This window comes from Haliotis rubra, unplaced genomic scaffold, assembly GCF_003918875.1.
Source record: "Haliotis rubra isolate DU_JTF1 unplaced genomic scaffold, ASM391887v1 Scf350, whole genome shotgun sequence".
NCBI classification, from domain to species: Eukaryota; Metazoa; Mollusca; class Gastropoda; order Lepetellida; family Haliotidae; genus Haliotis; species Haliotis rubra.
Window position 1 is genome coordinate 421687 of NW_025767025.1, and position 19994 is coordinate 441680.

General features: G+C 40.6%; 1 protein-coding gene across 1 annotated transcript in view; it reads right to left on the bottom strand.

The window, feature by feature from the left end:
• Positions 1-19994, bottom strand: part of LOC124285040 (plexin-A2-like) — a 206542-nt gene that overhangs the window by 157210 nt on the left and 29338 nt on the right. Inside the window, 1 exon segment of the mRNA XM_046721178.1 lies at positions 1566-2706. Coding sequence (XP_046577134.1) covers positions 1566-2672 — 1107 coding nt within the window. The 5' untranslated portion in view covers positions 2673-2706.

Genomic DNA, 19994 nt, shown 5'->3' on the forward strand with positions numbered 1-19994 from the left:
TCTAAGTAAGTGAGTGAGTGAGAGTGAGTGAGTGAGTGAGTGAGTGAGTGAGTGAGTGAGTGAGTGAGTGAGTGAGTGAGTGAGCTGGGTTCAACACCACTTTGTACAGTATTTCTACTATTTCACATAAACCTGTGTCAGTCTGTAGTGAAAAATGTTTTCTATTTTGGTGAAAGCCACTATAGTACTGGCGTGGTGTTGACAGAGCAGGGATCACAATCAGGGCAAATCTGCCATTCAGAAACTAACCATGTGTTATGAGATAGGACTGTAAACTCCAAAATGTCAATCTGACTCCAAACAGGGAAACTCTGACGAAAGATAAACATTTTACCTCATTCCTATACGTCTACATTAAAACTTCCTTCCAAACCTAATTACAAAGAAAAACATATTGGTATCATCTCAATTTCATGCATATCCAGTTTTCCTGATTCAGCATTTTTTTCACCTTTTCTCATTTATTTTACTTCGTTTTACCATGAATACTCAAACCTATGTAAACATGACAGATTTGGTCCTGTGCTTACATACAATAGATATGATTGACAGTCCGATCTCTGTGACACCTTAACTATAACAAGCTTTCTTCCACATAATGAATATTTCATAACGCTTGGATGAGACGTACAAGGCAGCCAATCAATATCATGATCAGGCCTAAATGAGACGGAGAGTATATAATCAAAAATCGCTATATGCCTCACGTCTCAATTCAAGTGGAGCTGTAAGCATTATGCCAGGGGGGGTCAAGTGACCCAGGACAGGCAGCTGGGGTCAGTGTCAAGGGTCAGAGTGGAAAGTTGGGATAAGTATTGCCGTAATGAGATTGATATGCTGCTCGAGACAGATCATGAGTCCGTCCAATTAGGTGGACTTACACAAGAGGATATCTGAAATCATCTTACGTAGCTACTGGGAGGATGTAATTACATTTAGTTCATCGTCGGGAATTCTGTCTCAGGCAGTCATGTACAATGTGACAATAGAGATACATGCCAGCATGATACATTGGGACTTAATACCACTTGGAACAGTATTTAGTTATGTCATGTTTGCCAGCATCGGGGGAGAAAGGTAAGCATGATTGAGAGCCTAAGACATTTACCACTTTGCTGAAACATCCCATCACTGGATCATCAGGCTTAATCAGGGTTTCCAACCTACCACACAAGATCCTGGCACAGCTAAGACATTTACCACTTTGCTGAAACATCCCATCACTGGATCATCAGGCTTAATCAGGGTTTCCAACCTACCACACAAGATCCTGGCACAGCTAAGACATTTACCACTTTGCTAAACATCCCATCACTGGATCATCAGGCTTAATCAGGGTTTCCAAACTACCACACAAGATCCTGGCACAGCTAAGACATTTACCACTTTGCTAAACATCCCATCACTGGATCATCAGGCTTAATCAGGGTTTCCAAACTACCACACCAGATCCTGGCACAGCTAAGGGACACAACTCTTAACATTATTGCAGTGCATTACACTGTTGGACCATTCATACTGTTCAAACAATCATAATGTAAGATTTAAATTAAGAAACTACTTACCGCTTTTACGCATGTTCCTGATCCAACAATATGGTCGGGTCCTGTGTTTCCAATGCCTTGGAAACATGACTGAATGTTTTCCGTGAATGACTTATGTACTTCCCTCATTGGATAGACACACAGAGCTGTGTCGGCATTACTATCCCCCAGAGAAAACACTGCGTACAAGACGTCTTCCACGGTGGGTATGTTCAGTCCCTGGGCCAGGTTCTTCCCTGCCTTGCCAACATAGGCGGCACGAAGGATGTTGTAGTGGGTCTGCTGGTGCATGCACTTCAGCTCTACTTCCGTGTACGAGTAAAATGCAGCATCGTTTTGACACACTCGGAATATTTTGGAGATAAAATTATCCAGTTGGGCTCCTTGTTTCTGGACTGTTAACATATAACTGAATTTGCCTGATCCAAATCCGTAAATATATCGAACGGGAAAAGTGTCACGCTGTTGTGACTCAATCTCGATTCTTGATTTTCGGAAGTTCTTGATCCCAAGTCGGAAAGTGTCCAAATTTCGACTGGCAAATGCCGGCACCTGGTCGCGGTATACCTTAAGACCCTGAGTGGACCAGGTGGCACTAACATACAAAACTTCCTCCTGAATACCACCTGGTTCCTTGGCAGGTCCCGGAGCAATAAAGGCAAAAGACGAAGCATTGATCATATTGGATACAATCGGGATATGCTGGATGTCGTCCTTCATCTTAATGTCATCAAGGTGGTATTTCTCGCAGTAGCCATGGTAGAGGTTAAAGCAGGCTATCAGACGTTGGTGGGTGTAGTCAATTACCAAAATTTTGTTGAATGCATCAGTTCTGGTTCTCTTCAGCGAACACTTTGAGATATTTTCAGATATAAGAGGCGGACAATTTGGATTGTCTTCCTTTGGTCCTGTGGTTTCATTTGTCAGCTTATTAAGATCTTGATCAAGTTTGTATATCACGTTCACAGCCCCAATGTAGATTGTTTGGGTTTCTCTGTTCCAAACAAGGTGGTTGAAAACTTCATTACCCTCAAATCTGGCCACCTCATATCGGACTGCTGATAGTTCAACACACGGGCAAATGACACAAATAATTGTCACTGCCACAAGCACTCGCCAGGGGGTCATGGTTGTCCTTGACCTCTCACCATCTCATCTAAACCTGAAAATATAATAAAATTCTTTAAGTTTAACATCAAAATTGATTAAAATCAGATTTCCTCTGAATACATTTGTGAAGTGCTATCTTGATGCCTTTGTCATGACACTGAGTTAGTGGGAATGGCTTTACACTGCTTGTATTAAGCTAGCCCTGTTGGGGAATGGGCTTCACACATTGAACCAACTGGGAATAGAACTGCGAGTATGACGTGAGAAGTGAACACTTTAACCACTCAGCTACTAATGTCTATGACACAGATGCTACAGGAATACTAGATCAACCTTACTCTGTCTTCCACCTAGATTCTGTCAAAATGTCTCTCATAATGCATTTCTGGCGTCTCCTGCCATGATATTGCTGGAATATTGCTAAAAATACCATACTCACTCACTCACTCAATGATTTAAAAGTTTCACTTTTACCGCATCATCCCATCAAAAACATATTGAACTACTTTCTCACAATGAGCAAGCAAACAGGCAAAATGAAACTTGCAAATGAAATCCAAATGGCCGTACACTAACAACCACAAGGGTTGACACAAAAAAAACACCCACTCAAACATCAAACTTTGTATGTCTTCTCTGCACACCTGTCTGTGTGCCTCTCGCTGTTAGGTCTGAATTAGCAACAGCCTTGGAGCTTCAAGTCAATGTCTAATACAGTTACTGCATCCTCAGCAGAACAGATATTTCTGATTTAGTCAGGTTTCTTTCGATGTTATTGACTTAGGACTGATGAACCGATGCTAAAACGAGGGCCCCAACAAAGGCTGAGAATATGCATGACACTGATCATGATTAAATCCTTCCAAATCTGTGCTAATCTCTGCTTTACATGTCTAAACCGTTACAATTCAACCTGAAACATCCCAAGCTGTTCCAATAACCTCCCCGCTGTTCTAACACCCGCCCCTACCCATCCTTCTCAAGAGGACGCCAGACAATATGTTTGACTTCCTAATGAGCTAATTAATCACCTGAGATCAGCTTTAACCATAACATGTCCTATAGCATGAATATTGCATGCATGCATCACGTCTCGCGCCAACCCCACACACAACAACGTTCTTGCAACAACAGCTCCTGGTAGATCAATGATTGCAGATACTGCACAAAGCCGATGCATCGTGCAGCAGTAAACAAAAACTCCACGGGTTGGACTCGTTTACCTGGCTGCTGACACAACCCTACACATTTCCAGAAGATTATTGCCAACATTAGACACCTGGAAAGAAAGATATGATTATTTCAGTCTGTGAACATAATTACCGGCTGGACAAAACCCATTGATCCGCCATAAACAAAGGTAATAAAACCAACAGATTGATATACGCATCTTGATTAGGCAGGGGAGTTATTCCACATTCGCTGATGTAAGTATCAATAATACTCTCGGTCTGAGCCACGGTTATTCAACAAACAGTGATCAGGCAAATGCAATCGATGCTGTCTTCTCATGCAAGTTCTTGATCATTCTGATGTATGTTTAAGATGGAATAATATTCGTATCTACCGGCCCACTCTCACTTGAGAGAATCGTCTTGCTGTGTGTCAATGCTGCAGCATCAACAAACCATCTTCAAATATCAAGCAACAAAATAAACAGGCCTGTACAAAAGGCTGGCAGAGAAATATGGATTCTGTTTTCATCACTGCACACAGCAATATCGCTTTACAATGCAAGGAGGAGATTGAGATTGGGATCAAACAGAGAGGAGAGAATAAGCAGAGGTTGTGTAATTTTGTTGCAAGTGTCTGGAGGGATACATCTGGAGCACCTTGACAGGTGAGCACAGGTGAGGTGGGGGGGATGTAATCAACGGAGAGCATGGAAGGGGGATAGTCAAAGATAAACAAGAGGAAGTGAATGGGGTTTACACTGGCATTGATTGTTTGAAGGAGTGAACATGATGTTAAAGACAATAGGTGCACATGATACAACAGGAGTGATTTAGGACACATTTACACCAAACCGACTAAAAAATCTTGTATTTACAGAAAGCAAGACATTACCAGGTCCTCAACTACAACAGGGAGTGGGTCTGTTGCTCTGCCAGTTTTATTAATAATCGAGCAATATCACAGTGGGACACCAAACTGATTTTCTAATATTCCAGCCACATGATTGGTTGGTTGTTTAACGCCACACTCAGCAATATTCCAGCTATATGGCGGCCAGCCACATAAAGAATCAAACTGGAGTTTTAGGTGTGATGAGCTAACGCTTGAACCATAAGGCTACCCTACCACATCTTTAAGCCTGACACTGAGAATGTTTGCTAGAAAACACATGAAGGTGTACCTCGTCTCCAGCGACGTGATGCAGAATGATCTACATGATACCGCAATTCATGATGAGAATATTATTCACGCTTTGTTGACACATTGTGAACAAAAAAAAGTTCTTTAAAGAAAAGTAGTAAGTGAAAAATGTGACACGTTAATGTGTGAAGCTTGCATTTATCAAATGGCTGGTACCCTTTGATGTCTTCAGATCTTACATCCTTCACAAGCATCTATCTGAACATGCTGTACTACAGGCACAACAAACACAGCCACCACTTTACCTGTACAGATCAGTTACATTACAGCAGGGTGATAAACACACAGTCGTAACATCCTTAACCTTCACAGAAATCAAGGCGTCAGTGAAGGCAGATGCATCAAAGAGGAACTCATGGTCCCAACTTCAATTAACCCAGCAATAAGCTATTGTCTAAATTAACCCACAGAGTGTTTTACTGATAAGGTGTATTATCAATACCGGCTAGAGTAATACTCTTCAAGTAAATCTAGTCAAAGCTCCGTTAAAGCTTGTGGTTTATGTAATGTACCTAGACTTAGGGAGAAAATAAGTAGTTTCATGAGACAACAGGCTACTGTCAGATAAGATAATTTTTATTGTACAAACACTATCATGGGGCTTAGAACAAACTACAAACTGCCTCAACCAGCCAATAACAGACGACACTTGATTTAACACAGAGCTAGGGATATAAAGCATGATGTAGCATACTAATTATAATTATGAATTCTACAGAGGAGAGGCCTGTCTGAGTGTAATATTGATAAGTTTCACGACTGAATAGTTACCGCCAGTATAAGACACATTAAATTACAGCTGGGAATGTTTATAAAATACTGAAACACATCCTTCACTTTCTCTTAAGGTATCAGTGTAAACTGTAGTTCTGGAAAGTGAGTTTAAATACAACAGTCGATATCATGGTAACAATATAAACAGAGAGTATAAGACCAACATGCTACACACGTGTCTTGAGCCAACCTCCAGCGGTTTGCACTCACACACCTAGCTCCTCACTGTTAAATAGGTCAGCTATGTCACGGAGTTCTAAATCCTTCACATGGATGAATAGCCGTTTCCCACACTACCTGACAAGACACATTTGCATGTCAAGACGCAGGCATCTCAGCCACAATATTAATAACTGGCGGAATAAACACAACACTAACCTGGAAGGGCAGGAGTGAGCACGCCTCTCGCATGACTCAACACTGTGGTATATCTGTATTTATATCCCAAGTGAAGATACAAAGTAACACAGTGAAAGAATAAATCAGCGTTATCACCGACTTACTACTGATTGAAAATGGAAAACCAAAAACAAAGACATGAGGACTGACCTAAGTGAGTTCCCAAGTCAGCGACAGCACAACACGAGGGATATCCACATTGTAGAAAACATTAGTGAAAGCAAATGTATAATCCACACAAGAATAGATCCACAAGATGAAGCTCCACCACTCCCTATGACGAGAGCAACCTAAATACACAGAGATCTCTCCTTGACAGGTCCGAAGTGAGTGGAACGCCTCGCAGAGTGAACACAATAACTGCGGCCCGACAGACCACACTGTAACAGTGTCTGTAACTGGCCTTACGCCAGTGAGCGACAGACAGACCGATAGGCTATGGCTGAATGCTCCACACGAGCCCCTCAACTCTGCCTACTGGTATGGTTAAATACACAGTTCACACTGAAAGGGCTAGCCTTGGAATGCCTCAGGCTCGTCGAACTTCGGGGTTTAATCTGGATCAATGAAATGCCTAATCAAGAGAATACATATTCAGAATGAACATAGTCATGATACCCAGGTTCTCAACCAACAGTGTTGTGGACCGGTCAGATGGGAGAAAGGAGTAACTGAATACGCTCTGGGCTGCAGTTGATGTTAATTCAATTCCAGTGTATAGTCTGTGTAGGTATCATGGCATCTGTGAGTCTTGCATGATTCTGCTGTATTGGAGGGTAATGAAATTAGATATGGAGATGTCCCTGTGCTGTATTGGTCTGAAGGTTTCACTGTCCGGTGATGGAACTTACTGTACACTAAGGACTTTATAAGTTCTCCTTCCTGACTATTGAAATTGGCCAGACCTTTGTCATTAAGATAGACACCAGACAAGAGTAATCAAAATCTCTGGCAATCCATTTATCAATATGTGCACACATGTGCATGCAATTCCTCGATTAGCTGCTGTACACTATTTTCTAGGCTTAAAACTTCATGAATTTTAGATATACCTCATGGAAATGTGCAGCAAATTTCACAGCATGTGTGTGATAGATTTTTACCCTTTTTTTGTTAAGTTTCATAAAATTGGATAATACCGCCTGTCATGGCTGTATTCCTGCCTCGGAAAATTTTCATGAATTCCATTTTGATAAAATTGCACAGGAATCAAATTTGAGAGGTCTAGGCCAGGGTACCACCATGCAGTGTTTTGGTTAGGGAGGTTTCAACTCTATTGATTGCATAAAGCCTTGCACAAAGAAGGCAGGCCAGTCAGCACTGCTAGTCAGTTTATCCTCTACCAAAAACTACCATCTCTATCACTACTCGTTAATGAGACAATTCGCTTTATCTGCACCTGTGGCAGGGCTGTCCTCGTCACACTTTTTGATAATTACAATTAATAAGGGCTAAGATAATTGAGCTCTAATGACCGGCTGACAGCTCCGTCCTACACTTAGATACACAGAAGGCTTTGTTGGCAGTCAGCCTTTGTAGAATCACAAACCATTTCATTCAAAGAAACAGCAATTATGAAATATTCAATATAGGATGCATTTTATTCTTTTTCTTCGTCATTTTTCTTTTAAGTAATCAATGATAATCTGACTGGAATATGAAGGATATTGAAGTAATTACGATTAATTCAATATTTCTGCAATTCAGCTAATCTGGTCTTTATGGGCGTTCATGGTAATGGGTGGAAAAAGTTATGCATTATTGCATATATGACGAATCTGATAGCATTAGTCTGGTGGTGATTAGATTTGCACTAGAGTTGCACAAAATACTGTCTAAATGTAGAAAGGAGAATTGATTCATGCAGAAAACCTCTTTTTTAAGCCTCGTAATATTTGTTTTTTCTGAAATGGTGATTTCAGCGGGTGATCAATAACGCGGCAATCGTAACACGACTGTTCTTGATGACACTGTGATGACACACTATATCAGACGAGTGTCGTCAACGAAGCACAGTTCCGCTGCTGGGGCTGCATGGGTTTTATGCAACATTATCGCTGCATTAAATTGATCCAGTGTTTGTTTCCATTCCATTTTTCCATCCACTCCTTTCCTGACCCACGAGATACAAAGCTGAAGAACAGCAACCGAGTTGGTTTAATGGAGATCTTACAGTCTTTTAGTCATATCACAGTCTGTCAGCATGTTGTGACAAAAAAACGAATCTCTTGACATGGACACATATCACTTTGTTGGAACCCATGGAGACGGAACTGACAAACGTAGGATAACATTAAGGCAAGTCCTGGATTCAAACACATGACAAAAGCCTTTTGCTTCATTTTAAAACCACAACCGCTTCTATTTTAAAGTAATATATCACAAGGCACTACTTATATTGGGAACAATATATAATTCCTCTTTCAAATATTTTCCATTACAAAATAATTATCTTCACACTTCGTTCAATTGCATCACACAAAGTGACAAATTCCTGAAATACTACCTTTTTTAATCCGTTAATTTGATGAAAACAGGATCGTGTAAAATTGCACAGTAAATAAACCAGCCGTCACCAGCCAATGAGGTGACACAAATAGAAGGTGTGAAATTCTCCTGCTCGGATCCACGACATACCTCTAAGGGTAGCCTTGCTCCAAGGCTGTACGGGAGGTTATACCCATGGATGTAGAGTGATTTCTATCCTTTAAAGAGGCAAGACTAGATAAGTAGACAGTCTAAGGACCCCAGTCTGTTATTTATATTTTTTTAATAAATATCATTTAAAGTATTAATTATTACCTTAGAGACTTGTGCAAGTCTACTCTAAAGGTTCCCCTGAACTGAATGCAATAAAGTGAGTGTCTCTGACCTGCAGGTTCACTGTTCTCTCACCATCCTCTCAACGTGTCAACAGGACAGATTACTTCACTTTCCTTTGCAATCAACAAAAACTAGGTTTGACTTACTCGCCAGGCATCTGGGGATACCGCTGGGTTGTTTTTAACCACGCCATGCTGCAGCGACAGGCAACAAATGCCATGCATTCCACACAGCAGGAAATAGCCCTCACAAAAACGGACCTGTCCCATGCTAATGATGTTAAAATATTGGATTCAGATAAACCTAAGTCTGCAAGTTAAAAAGATGTATTCTCTGGATTAAGGAGGAAAGCTAACATCATCCATCACAACTGTACTGACTCAAGTTGAAAACGATTCAAACACTGTCCAGTGGAAAGTTGACCCTCGAAATAACTGAGCTCCTATAAAAGCCCGAGTGACCCTTCATACAGTCATGATCCTTTAGGTCATTCAATGTCCTTAAATCCTCGGCAGGGATTCACAAAGCCATAGGGCTATTTGAATCTTTATTCTTTTTCCTGTCACTCTCCGTTTTTATGAGCTGACATTCTCAAGAGGGGCATAACTTGACATAGCTAATTTGTGATCTCCCTCGTTCAGCTGATACCCAGCCGGACTCATCAGCGGCCATCGTGGGTCAATTAGACACCAGATGACCTCTCCGTTGACACAGCACTTCTATTCACCCAATTTCCTTTTCAATTCGGAGATATTATTCATGGTTGGGGATTTCCCACCAATACCTTAAAATCAATCAGGGAACAAAGTAATCTTGAACATCACGTGGTGTTCGACTGTACGTACATTGATATATCTATCCTTTGTAGGAAAGAGTAGGAGTTGATTCAGATTTGCCAATATCGATAACACATAAATCTGCCACACTGAAAATGGACTATTAATCAGTAATATTACCCAAAATTATACAGCATAATTTCCTCTGGGAGTCATCAAATGCTGAATAAAGAATTTAATTGGGCAATACTAACATAAGGGAACGCCAATAGCAGTGGCAACTGTCTGTAATGATCTGGTACGATTTTTGACAAAAAGAAATTGACAATTTCCGAATTTAATGTCAGCAAATCCTTCATGTTTTTCTGTACAAATCCATGGGGATAACTGCTCATAACAGTCTGACTTTCTGTGCAAGCACGCTAAATATTGGGAAGAAAAATGTAATTTCTAGAATGTGCTTAAAACGACACTCAAATCCATACAGCTGAGCTGCTGAGTGAGTGAGTGAGTTGTTTGATGTCATTCTCAGCAATATCAGGGCTATATGGCACTATTGACAGTGGCCTGAAGATAATGAAGTTGGGATCAAACAATCCAGTGACTGATAATGCTAGCAGTGATCCATGATTTGGGGTACAATAACATGAAGGTGATCAAGTCACAGAGTCCAATCATCAGATCCATATGTTGTCCCTTGTGACAAGCTCAGCTTGCTGGGGACGCTGAGTGAGTGAGTGAGTGAGTGAGTGAGTGAGTGAGTGAGTGAGTGAGTGAGTGAGTGAGACAGGGAGATGGGACAATGTTTTGGCAGAGTAGGCTATTTTGTGGATTCATTGCAGAAAACAACTTTACGTTCTGAAAACAACTTTTGCTCATGTTAAAATGTTTAAAAGTTCCACAGATGAACGATCTTGTAAATCATAACCCAGTCACCACAGATTAGACTTCATTCATATATAGATCACCTCGGAAGATATATATAGTTTGTTATGAAGGAATAGCCCTTGTCCTTTAGAGTACTTATATTTTGGTTCAGTTATATTGATTCCGTGAGGACATATCTATCACTTTCAACCATAAATCGCCAGACCATTATGAATAATTCTAACAAATCAAGCAGCACCTTTGTTCAATGGACGATATTTGATGACTTAGTCCCCAGACATTCATTATTAATCATGTGGAGAGTCATTTTACACATCTATGCCTACAAATCACACTAAATGTCATATCTATGTCTGCAACCTCTATATTGCTTCCTGTCGACGCAAGACGTCCCTCTCCAGCGCCAACCAATGACGATGTTTGCCCAACAAATGCTGGCCATGGCGACACCTCTGGTTACCATTTTTGTTAATTTCAGTTCCATTTCACTCACAATTGGACATATATCACATCAAGCAATATATTCACCTACAAGGCCTCAGGAAAATCATTTCTCAAATTTTACGCGATATTGCCCCAAATTTCTTGATTGCCACCATATTCCAAGTGACTGATCCCAATCAAGTGGCTGTGTTACGGGCGTGGATGTTACGAGTGTTTTGTCAGTCTACATGATGATGCACGCGTGACTAGACTGTACATCGAGTACAGAGCGTAAATAATAATGGCCCTAGGATCGATATCTCACACCTGCCGGTAATAATAGACTCTGACAGGATCCTCTCTTTGTGAGGCAATCGCTAGTGTTGTAGACACAGCATACACACAAATAACAGCCACTGTTTGCTTGTAGCGATACAATGCCGCACAAAGTCGGATAATGTGAGAAAATATAGACAAAGTGTTTATTTTCATTATTAGGACAAGACAAGAGTGTAAGTGTAACTTTTAGATAAACAGATTGTATTCTGATTTAAAATTTGGACACTGCAGTGAATAGATCCATTACTTTCACTTGTCTGCAGAATACTTAGTACGCAATTCAAAAGTAATTTCCTAAACCATCTGTCACATGGGCTTGTAATCCATACAATTGCTTGGTAATGGGCTCAGCTACCTTTCACAAATAGTCTGAGTTCTCTGATACCAAAGATCACGTCTACACCTTCAAATGGACTCCGAGTTTATCCAAGTTCCAATTTCAACATCTCTGAGCAGTAACATGAAGACTCAATCAATCCAATTCAACATCCTTCCACAGATTCACTTTTTTGTTGCATGTGAGAGCTTCTCTGGGCTGGCTGCAACTGCACAAGGTTTACTGCTGATTGTTGCATCATTACAAATTACTGAACAATGAACAACCCATGTTTGTCTCTTAAATTGAGGTGGTGGGGTAGCCCAGTGGTTACAGCGTTTGCTCATCACGCCAAAGGCCTGGGTTCGATTCCCCACATGGGTACAATGTGTGAAGCCCATTTCTGGTGTCCCCCACCGTGATATTGCTGAAATATTGCTAAAAGCGGCGTAAAACCCAACTCGTTCATTCACTCCTTTCAATCCAATCACCAGCCACTGAACAACACAAGTTCATCCCTTCAATCCAGTGACTAGTAACTGAACAACCCAAATTTGAACTTGAATTCATTACAAAGAGTACTTAACATTTCAGACATTTCAACTATCAATATGCTGACAAAGGACATATTTGATCAAACTCTGACAATGGAAATCAAGCAAGATTTCATGAAACCTACTGAGTAGTTGTTATTTCTTGTAATACAATAGATATCTTTGTATCACTGCATTGAACATTAGCCTTGACCTTTCCTCCCTGTAAAACCCTGTTTTGGTCACTGAATGTTTTCCCATATCTCAGGTAATGGTTTGTGGCAGTTCATATTTGTGGGTCTGGAGATTCACATGAGGCTGACTTTGACTACTGACTGACTTATCAGGGCATGAAATGGCCTCCACATGATGGGAGATGAAGCATGTCTGGAAGTGCTAAGGGGACAACAGCTCTCACCACAACCTGGACCTCCCTGGGTTGTCACCATGTAGACATTTGAGAATATGCCATAATACATCCTCCATTTTGAAATTTCTTTTGTTGCACAAAGCATTATTCCAGCTATGTAATCGAGTCTGGGCTACACAATCCAGTTATTGATAAATTGATTTTATCAACAAAGTCCAACTTGTAGTTTATTCATAATGAGGCGTACTTCATGGACAACTATTGTTAGTTACAGTTGCTGCCAACTACCAGTAGAAATGGAATAAATTGATGACATCTCTTGAAACTTGAAAATAATTTTAATGGTCCAGTGAACTAAGTAGACATAAAGGCATATGTAGTACACTGAGCAAACACCTTACGGATCATTCAATATTTATATATACATAAACTGACACATTTAAATAATTTTTTTCTTCAATACAAAACCACATTCCCCAAATATTCATGATCCCAATTTTGTTGTTTCAGCATATATAGATGTACTTTCAGAAATCATTCAAACACACTTGGCTATCCAATGAAACATTCATGTAAGATTATCCCCTTCGAGTGAATCTACTCGATATGTTGAGTGAGTGAGTATGGTTTTACGCCACTTTTAGCAATATTCCAGCAACATCACGGCGGGGACACCAGAAATGGGCTTCACACATTGTGCCCATGTGGGGATTCGAACCCGGTCTTCAGCGTGACGAGCGGACGCTTTTAACCACTAGGCTTCCCCACCGGCCCCTCGATATGTTGAAACATTACTACATGTAGTGGTATACACAGCCCCCATGTCAAACATAAACTACATTGGATGAACACATCTTGTATGATAGCTTTCAATAGACTTCATTCCTTACATACTTTCCCTATGTCATACAGAGATATTGTCAACTGCACTCACACAAGTAATGTCATACTTACATACAAGTATTGTCTAATGCAGGACAATCAACAGTACTGAAGGCCGATGACTTGTAAGGGGCTTGTCATGTTCTACAATGTTCGGAGGTCAAGTGTGGTTATCTGGAGGATGCAGGGCAGCAGGGTGGTGGGTTGTACAAGAGGCCAGATGATACATGATGATATGACAGGATGGCAAACATACTCTAATGACAAGTTCCTTGATACTTGGGGCACTTCCTTCTCTTGGGCATGCCTTTCATACAACCATGACACCTCTCTTTAAATATCATGGTATATATACTTATATCATCACTTATAAGAACAGAAATAGGAAATATTTGCGAGATGCATCATGCCATATACTACGTGGTGAACGTCATGGTCGTTGTCGTGCAGTACTCCTACTTCAGACTCTAACATAGCAGAGTTTATAGTTCCAGTGATAATACTGCCAATGGCACAGCAAATTAAAAATGCACAGCTGTCATTAGTTCCTGTTGCCTGAGGCATACAAATATTTTTTTAGTGTCCTGTGACAGATTGGAAACATCATAAATTTCTTACACTGAACAGGATTCAACATGATCGATTCAACATCAGACAAAGAAAACTTTCTGTCGGTTTCGTGTGACGAGTAAGTAAAGTGAGTCCAAATGATGGAGTGAGTGAGTTGAGTGGATGAGCTGAGTTGAGTGAAAATATAAATAAGAAAATCTGGTGAATGATTGAGTAAATTCACAAGGGTCCAATGGCAAGACCCAGGTTTGATTCCCCACATGGGTACAGTGTGTGAAGCCTATTTCTGGTGTCCCCACCGTGATATTGCTGGAATATTGCTAAAAGTGGCATAAAATGAAACGCACCACTCTCATGGCAAAAGAATTCTTGGGTTCTCAAAGGTCAAGATTTGTGAAGCTAATTCCTCTCTTCAGCATAACGTGACATAATCGCTTGACTCACATACTGTCTCCAATCCTAAACAAAGACGACAGAGACTACCACACACATACAACTACACAAACAGATAAACAATAACACTTCCTTCAACCAAAGTACTAATTTTGAAAAATTAAAGAAAGAGACATGCAGTAAATCTTTTCAGCATGTGAGTTTCCTTATCTGAAAAGATCAACCAAACCAAATGTTACAGTATAAAGCCCCATTAAGAACACATGCTTCACAAAACTAATATATAAGCTTACCTAGCAACAGGCTCCAGGGAATATACTGGGCTACAACGAATGAATGAGTGTCACTATCAAGTGTCAATCCAAGTACCCCTAATAAAGCCATCCTCATTCACTGATCCCTCAGACAGGGTTTAATTGTAGGGTTAGTTTCCTGTGTGGCATTGGTGCAATTGTATCACTGCCCCGCCCCTCCCACCCCCAACCCTGTCTAACAGCAGGGGGTTTATTACCAGCTCTGCACTGCTTGGGTAATGTCCAAGGCACAATGCACCTCTTCTTTCAACATTATGCAACAACTTGGGGCAGTGACAATCTCAGATACATTTGTCATCCACGTTCTCTACGATCTGATTCCTCTGAAGACAAAGACAACCCAGTCTCAAGGAAATGTTCCACACTCCAAGACCACTAGCCAATATGTTGATATTATGTATTCTGCATAAAAGGAGGTATTTGTGGTCCTTTAAGTGTCATCTATCACACGTCAAACACCAACAAACTAACGAGGATCAGAAGATTTCACATCTCACAATTAAACAAACCAAAAGCCATTTAAATTGAAAAACAAGAGACATGTCTACCCAAATTATTGACATCTCTAAGATGTTGGAGCTAATAATCAACTTAGGCACACCTTCTCTTTCATGCATTCACATGATTTATTTGAAAGCATAATCATATGTTAATCGGCCAGCTACAGCGATGTTGTCAAGGGTTAATTTCCTTCATCTCACCACCTTAAGGGTAAATCAAGCCATCATCACCTTTAACGTTATTTACACCCTCCCTCCAGGTAGAAATGTTTCACCTTCTGAACGTACAGGCGTAGTTTTTCAATGTTCAACACAGGCCATTAGCACAGGTGTTGACAGATCCCTCACACCTTGTGGAGAAGCTGCACCAGGGGCTCGGGTTCCTCCGCTGGGAGAGAAGACAGGGATATTTAAGAAAGATGTATTATATCACTGAAATTCAGTCAGACAGCGCCTTCAGGCAACTTGTGTTTTTTTTTGTGATAATTAGTGCCTGTTGTATCAACAAGTGCCCTCACACTGCCACTGAGCTCAACAGCTATCCAAGCATGAAGCAAATCAACCTTGCTTCTATGGAAACTGATAATCTGGCAGAATATCACACAATATCACTAGCTCTGAAACTCCATATCTTGATGGCTTTCCACAACACCAAACACGGCTACTTTTCAACTGATAGACATCTTTTGTCCACACTTGAAGAGTAAGGATCTGTCCGCATGCAATGTTAAATCAGTTCTGGTCCAGCCTGGCCTGTGATACTGGCTCCTTCAGGGGTATCACCAGTGATGGAGTCATCCAGAAGGCTGGAGTCCGGAGAAGAACTGGATTTATAAGGATGGATGGATGAAGGTGGGGTAGAGTTGGGACTGGATGGATGGGACAGGGTTTGAGCATGGTTTGAGAGTTAGTGAGTTGGGTGTTATGTTCTTTTAAACAATATTCTAGCAATATCACGTCAGGGTGCACCAGAAATGGGCTTCACACTTCGTACCCATGTGGGGAACTGAACCTGGGTGATTGTTTGAGAGAGGAAGAGGGTATGTCCACATGATTGTATACTGCTCTCATCAACATTCAACTTTATCACTGTGCAGATGACATTATGCAGTTTCACACATTGTACCAAAGCGGGACGTCATAATCCAAAATAATCCACAGGCTGATGAAATATTTCATCAACAATGCTATCCAACAACCCCTTTAGGAAGAATGGGCTGATCAGAGACAGTGTCAAGGGTATGGTTTGGTTGTGTTAGTGAGGGGAATGTCAGCTGGGGAAGTTTGAGGATAGAATAAGGGTAGATGTCAATGATAAGGCTGGGAGAGAAGTATTGGAAAGTGAAAGTAGGCCAGGAGGCTTTTCCCTTGGCGCCATGTGTGAAATAACCGTTTCCCATTCATTAAAAAACAACATCTTGATAAGAAGAGATGAGCTAGTACAACAAAACATTTTCCCAAGCCAAGAACAGACCTAAAACCTATTACATACGCACCTTCATGCAATTCTCATCATCAGTTCCTAGTGTCAAACAAAAAACGAGCCTGGAATAGGGACACTCACAAGCTGCCCCAACAAATGAACACTGGCCATTATTCCTCTCAAATTCCAAACACCAGCGGAGCCGAAGCAAAGCTTGAAGAATATCGCCTTTCAGGTATAAACACTGGAGAAGATGGCAGCACATTCTTGTATGCTGAGAACTGAGCAGGGATAACACTCTGGAAAGCCATCAGCGCGTTCCACATGGTATTTACCTCTGACAGCACCGAGGGACAAAAACTGTTTTATACTGATAATATTTTGTGAGTGGAGCATGTTGGTACATGGCCATGGTGCCAATAACTGTGTGTGCTGGGAAAACAAACCCACAGAGCTTTACCTCTGATATTATACACAATTAACATTTCTTATACACACCAACAGTGCAGCTGCATGAAGAAATCAATTTTCAAAACATTCAAATGTCAACATTAATAATCACCTTAATGCATTTGATACAATGTATCTGAAGTTCTAGGTCTATTTTTTTCACACAGCTGTTGACATTTCTGATATTGCTTTTTATCATTATTTGTACAGACAACAATCATTATAACGACAATCATCATCATTAGCAAGACAATTGTGCCTTTGCTTATATTTTATGGCCCAGTCCAAGAAAATATGCCAACTTTTCTTATCCTATTTCTAAATGTCAGGAAATGACAGGAACTCTTCCATGCATTAACTTGGCAAGACTCAAAACAGATAAAACCTGATTTTCATTTGAATATTTAGAAAAGATTATAAATTTTAAAACGAACACACACTGAAAATTTATCTTTTTCTACAAGCAAATAATTTTGACATTCATAATTCAGTAATGCATTTATAAAGCACTTGGGGATATAGTCGACAGTTTTTCCACAGCGCTGATGCAAATGTGGCCCTTGAGGAGTTGCCAAGTACACTGAGTTATTTACAAACTTTATCAGCTTGAACACACAAGATAAACCAAACATACAAGTACTTCACTCGAGGCAGCCATTGCACCTGTCAAAAGGACTGGAGTGTATGGGAGTATATCATCTACATTTTCTACAGTTTTCAAAGTTCAGATGCTGTTGATATATGGATAACTATAACTATGTAAGACACATTGAAATTCTTACATTATCATTATATCCTTTTATTCAATGTAGAATCACAGGCGAGTAACTCTAATTGTTTGACATTGAAGATTGTTTCCCTTTGCATAGTTTGGAAACAAGTTGATCTCAATGGTAACACACTTCCACCAGTGACAATATATAGGATTAAGGAGAAAAGGTTTGTCAGTATTATGAGGTTCATGCCATGTTAGGTGAGATGAAATTGGATTTTACGTCGTACTTGAGAATATTTCGCTCATATGACGACGTGCATGCGTGTGTATGTGTATGTGCGGCTGCTTGTCCTAGCCCAGACTGACTTTTTTCTCCTAGGCAAATTAAGTACTTTTTTACCGGTACTTTTTTTCCGAGGACTTTTTTTCTGAACACCCAGACTGAAGCTGGTTTTATAGTGCTAGCCCACTGAGATACCATGCTGCAGTGAAGCATGAATACCCCACTCAGACACATTATACTGACTCCGAGCCGACCAGTCCTTGTTGTACCCATTAATGCCGAGCGCCAGGCAGGGGCCAACAAGTACCATATTTTAACGTCTTTTGGTATGACGCGGTCGGGGATCGAACCCGCGACCTTCCGCTCTCCGGGCGGACGCTCTAACCACTACACCATGGAGGCTGTCTCAGGCCATTTTAAACATACAGATTAGTGTTTGTTTTAAAATAGTGAAAATTCCAAAAGCAAAAAAACCCACACTATAAATGATGTGGTGGACAGGTTTCACCCCATGTAATTGACAAGATGTTCTAAAACATGTATTTGTTTGAAATTTTGTTTCAGTCAAATTCCCAATATCAATTAAAATCACAATTAGCCTAAAAGTAACCCTTTCAATATCATTTTTACTGTATTGACAAATATAATATGACTTTGTAAAGAAAACATCAAATTGGTTGAACATGATTGTGTAAATATGATCATTCCAGAGTTGTCATCAGTCAAATTTTTCACATGGAAAAAATAAACATCCAGCATTGAGAGGCTTAATTTTCACCCGGCCTTTCAACATAAGTAATAATTCTGTGAAGGAGAAATTCCAGAGCAACAAACCCAGGAATGCAGAAAACAATCATTATTTACCACCTGTCACAGCGAAACAATGAAACCTGTTCCTGGGCCAAGATGAATGGAGGTGGAAAGTTAACTTCAAACAGAAACCTTGAGCAGGCCATCTCCTTCCGACAGAGGTGAGAGGCTTACATGCCAGAGCAAGGCTCCACACACATTTCTTGACAATAAATGTCCCCATAGCGGTGACAAATGAGACCAAGGGAATGATCACTATGCCGAAATTAAGATATCGAGATATTACAGGAAGCCAGAACCAACAGAGGTACTCACACAAAACAATCACCATAAGAATATATGTACCATCACACTTTACCACTGAATTCAACCAGTATTAACACATTCCTGCTCTAAAACATTTCTTGTTGACATGTATCATATAAGCAGTCTTCTGTATGTGAAAGCAATTAAAACCTAATCTTCTTCCAAACATCTTTCTTGTTAATCTGCTGCCCAAATGACCAATTCCTACCCACCGCACCATGATACTGAGTGCATTAATCTCCACTATATACTGAGACTGTCATACAACCTCCCATTCTCATATCGCAACTGAGGACATAAGTATAATTTTATTGCACATTTTATTTACCCAATGCGCAGACGTGACTTTCTGACCCCATTATTGGGCAGTCGATCTGTCTGCGTCTGCTTATTGAGGTTCTTCCCTCCTCAGATGGCCATTCTGCCACGGAAACAGGGACACAAGTCAACAAAGCCACATTCAACTATTTCCCTGGACCTGACTAAACCGGGAGACCATCTGAATAAACACACTGGGATTCTTCCTCCATCACACGTCTATCAACAGTTGTGGGCAGCTCAACTACGGAACCCAGTGATGATCCTAGGTCAGGCTAGGGGGAGTGGGTCTCAGTTGTTTAATACCAAAGTCAAGTCACAGTGACCTGTACATGTTCGAATCTGTAGGGGAGTGGGTC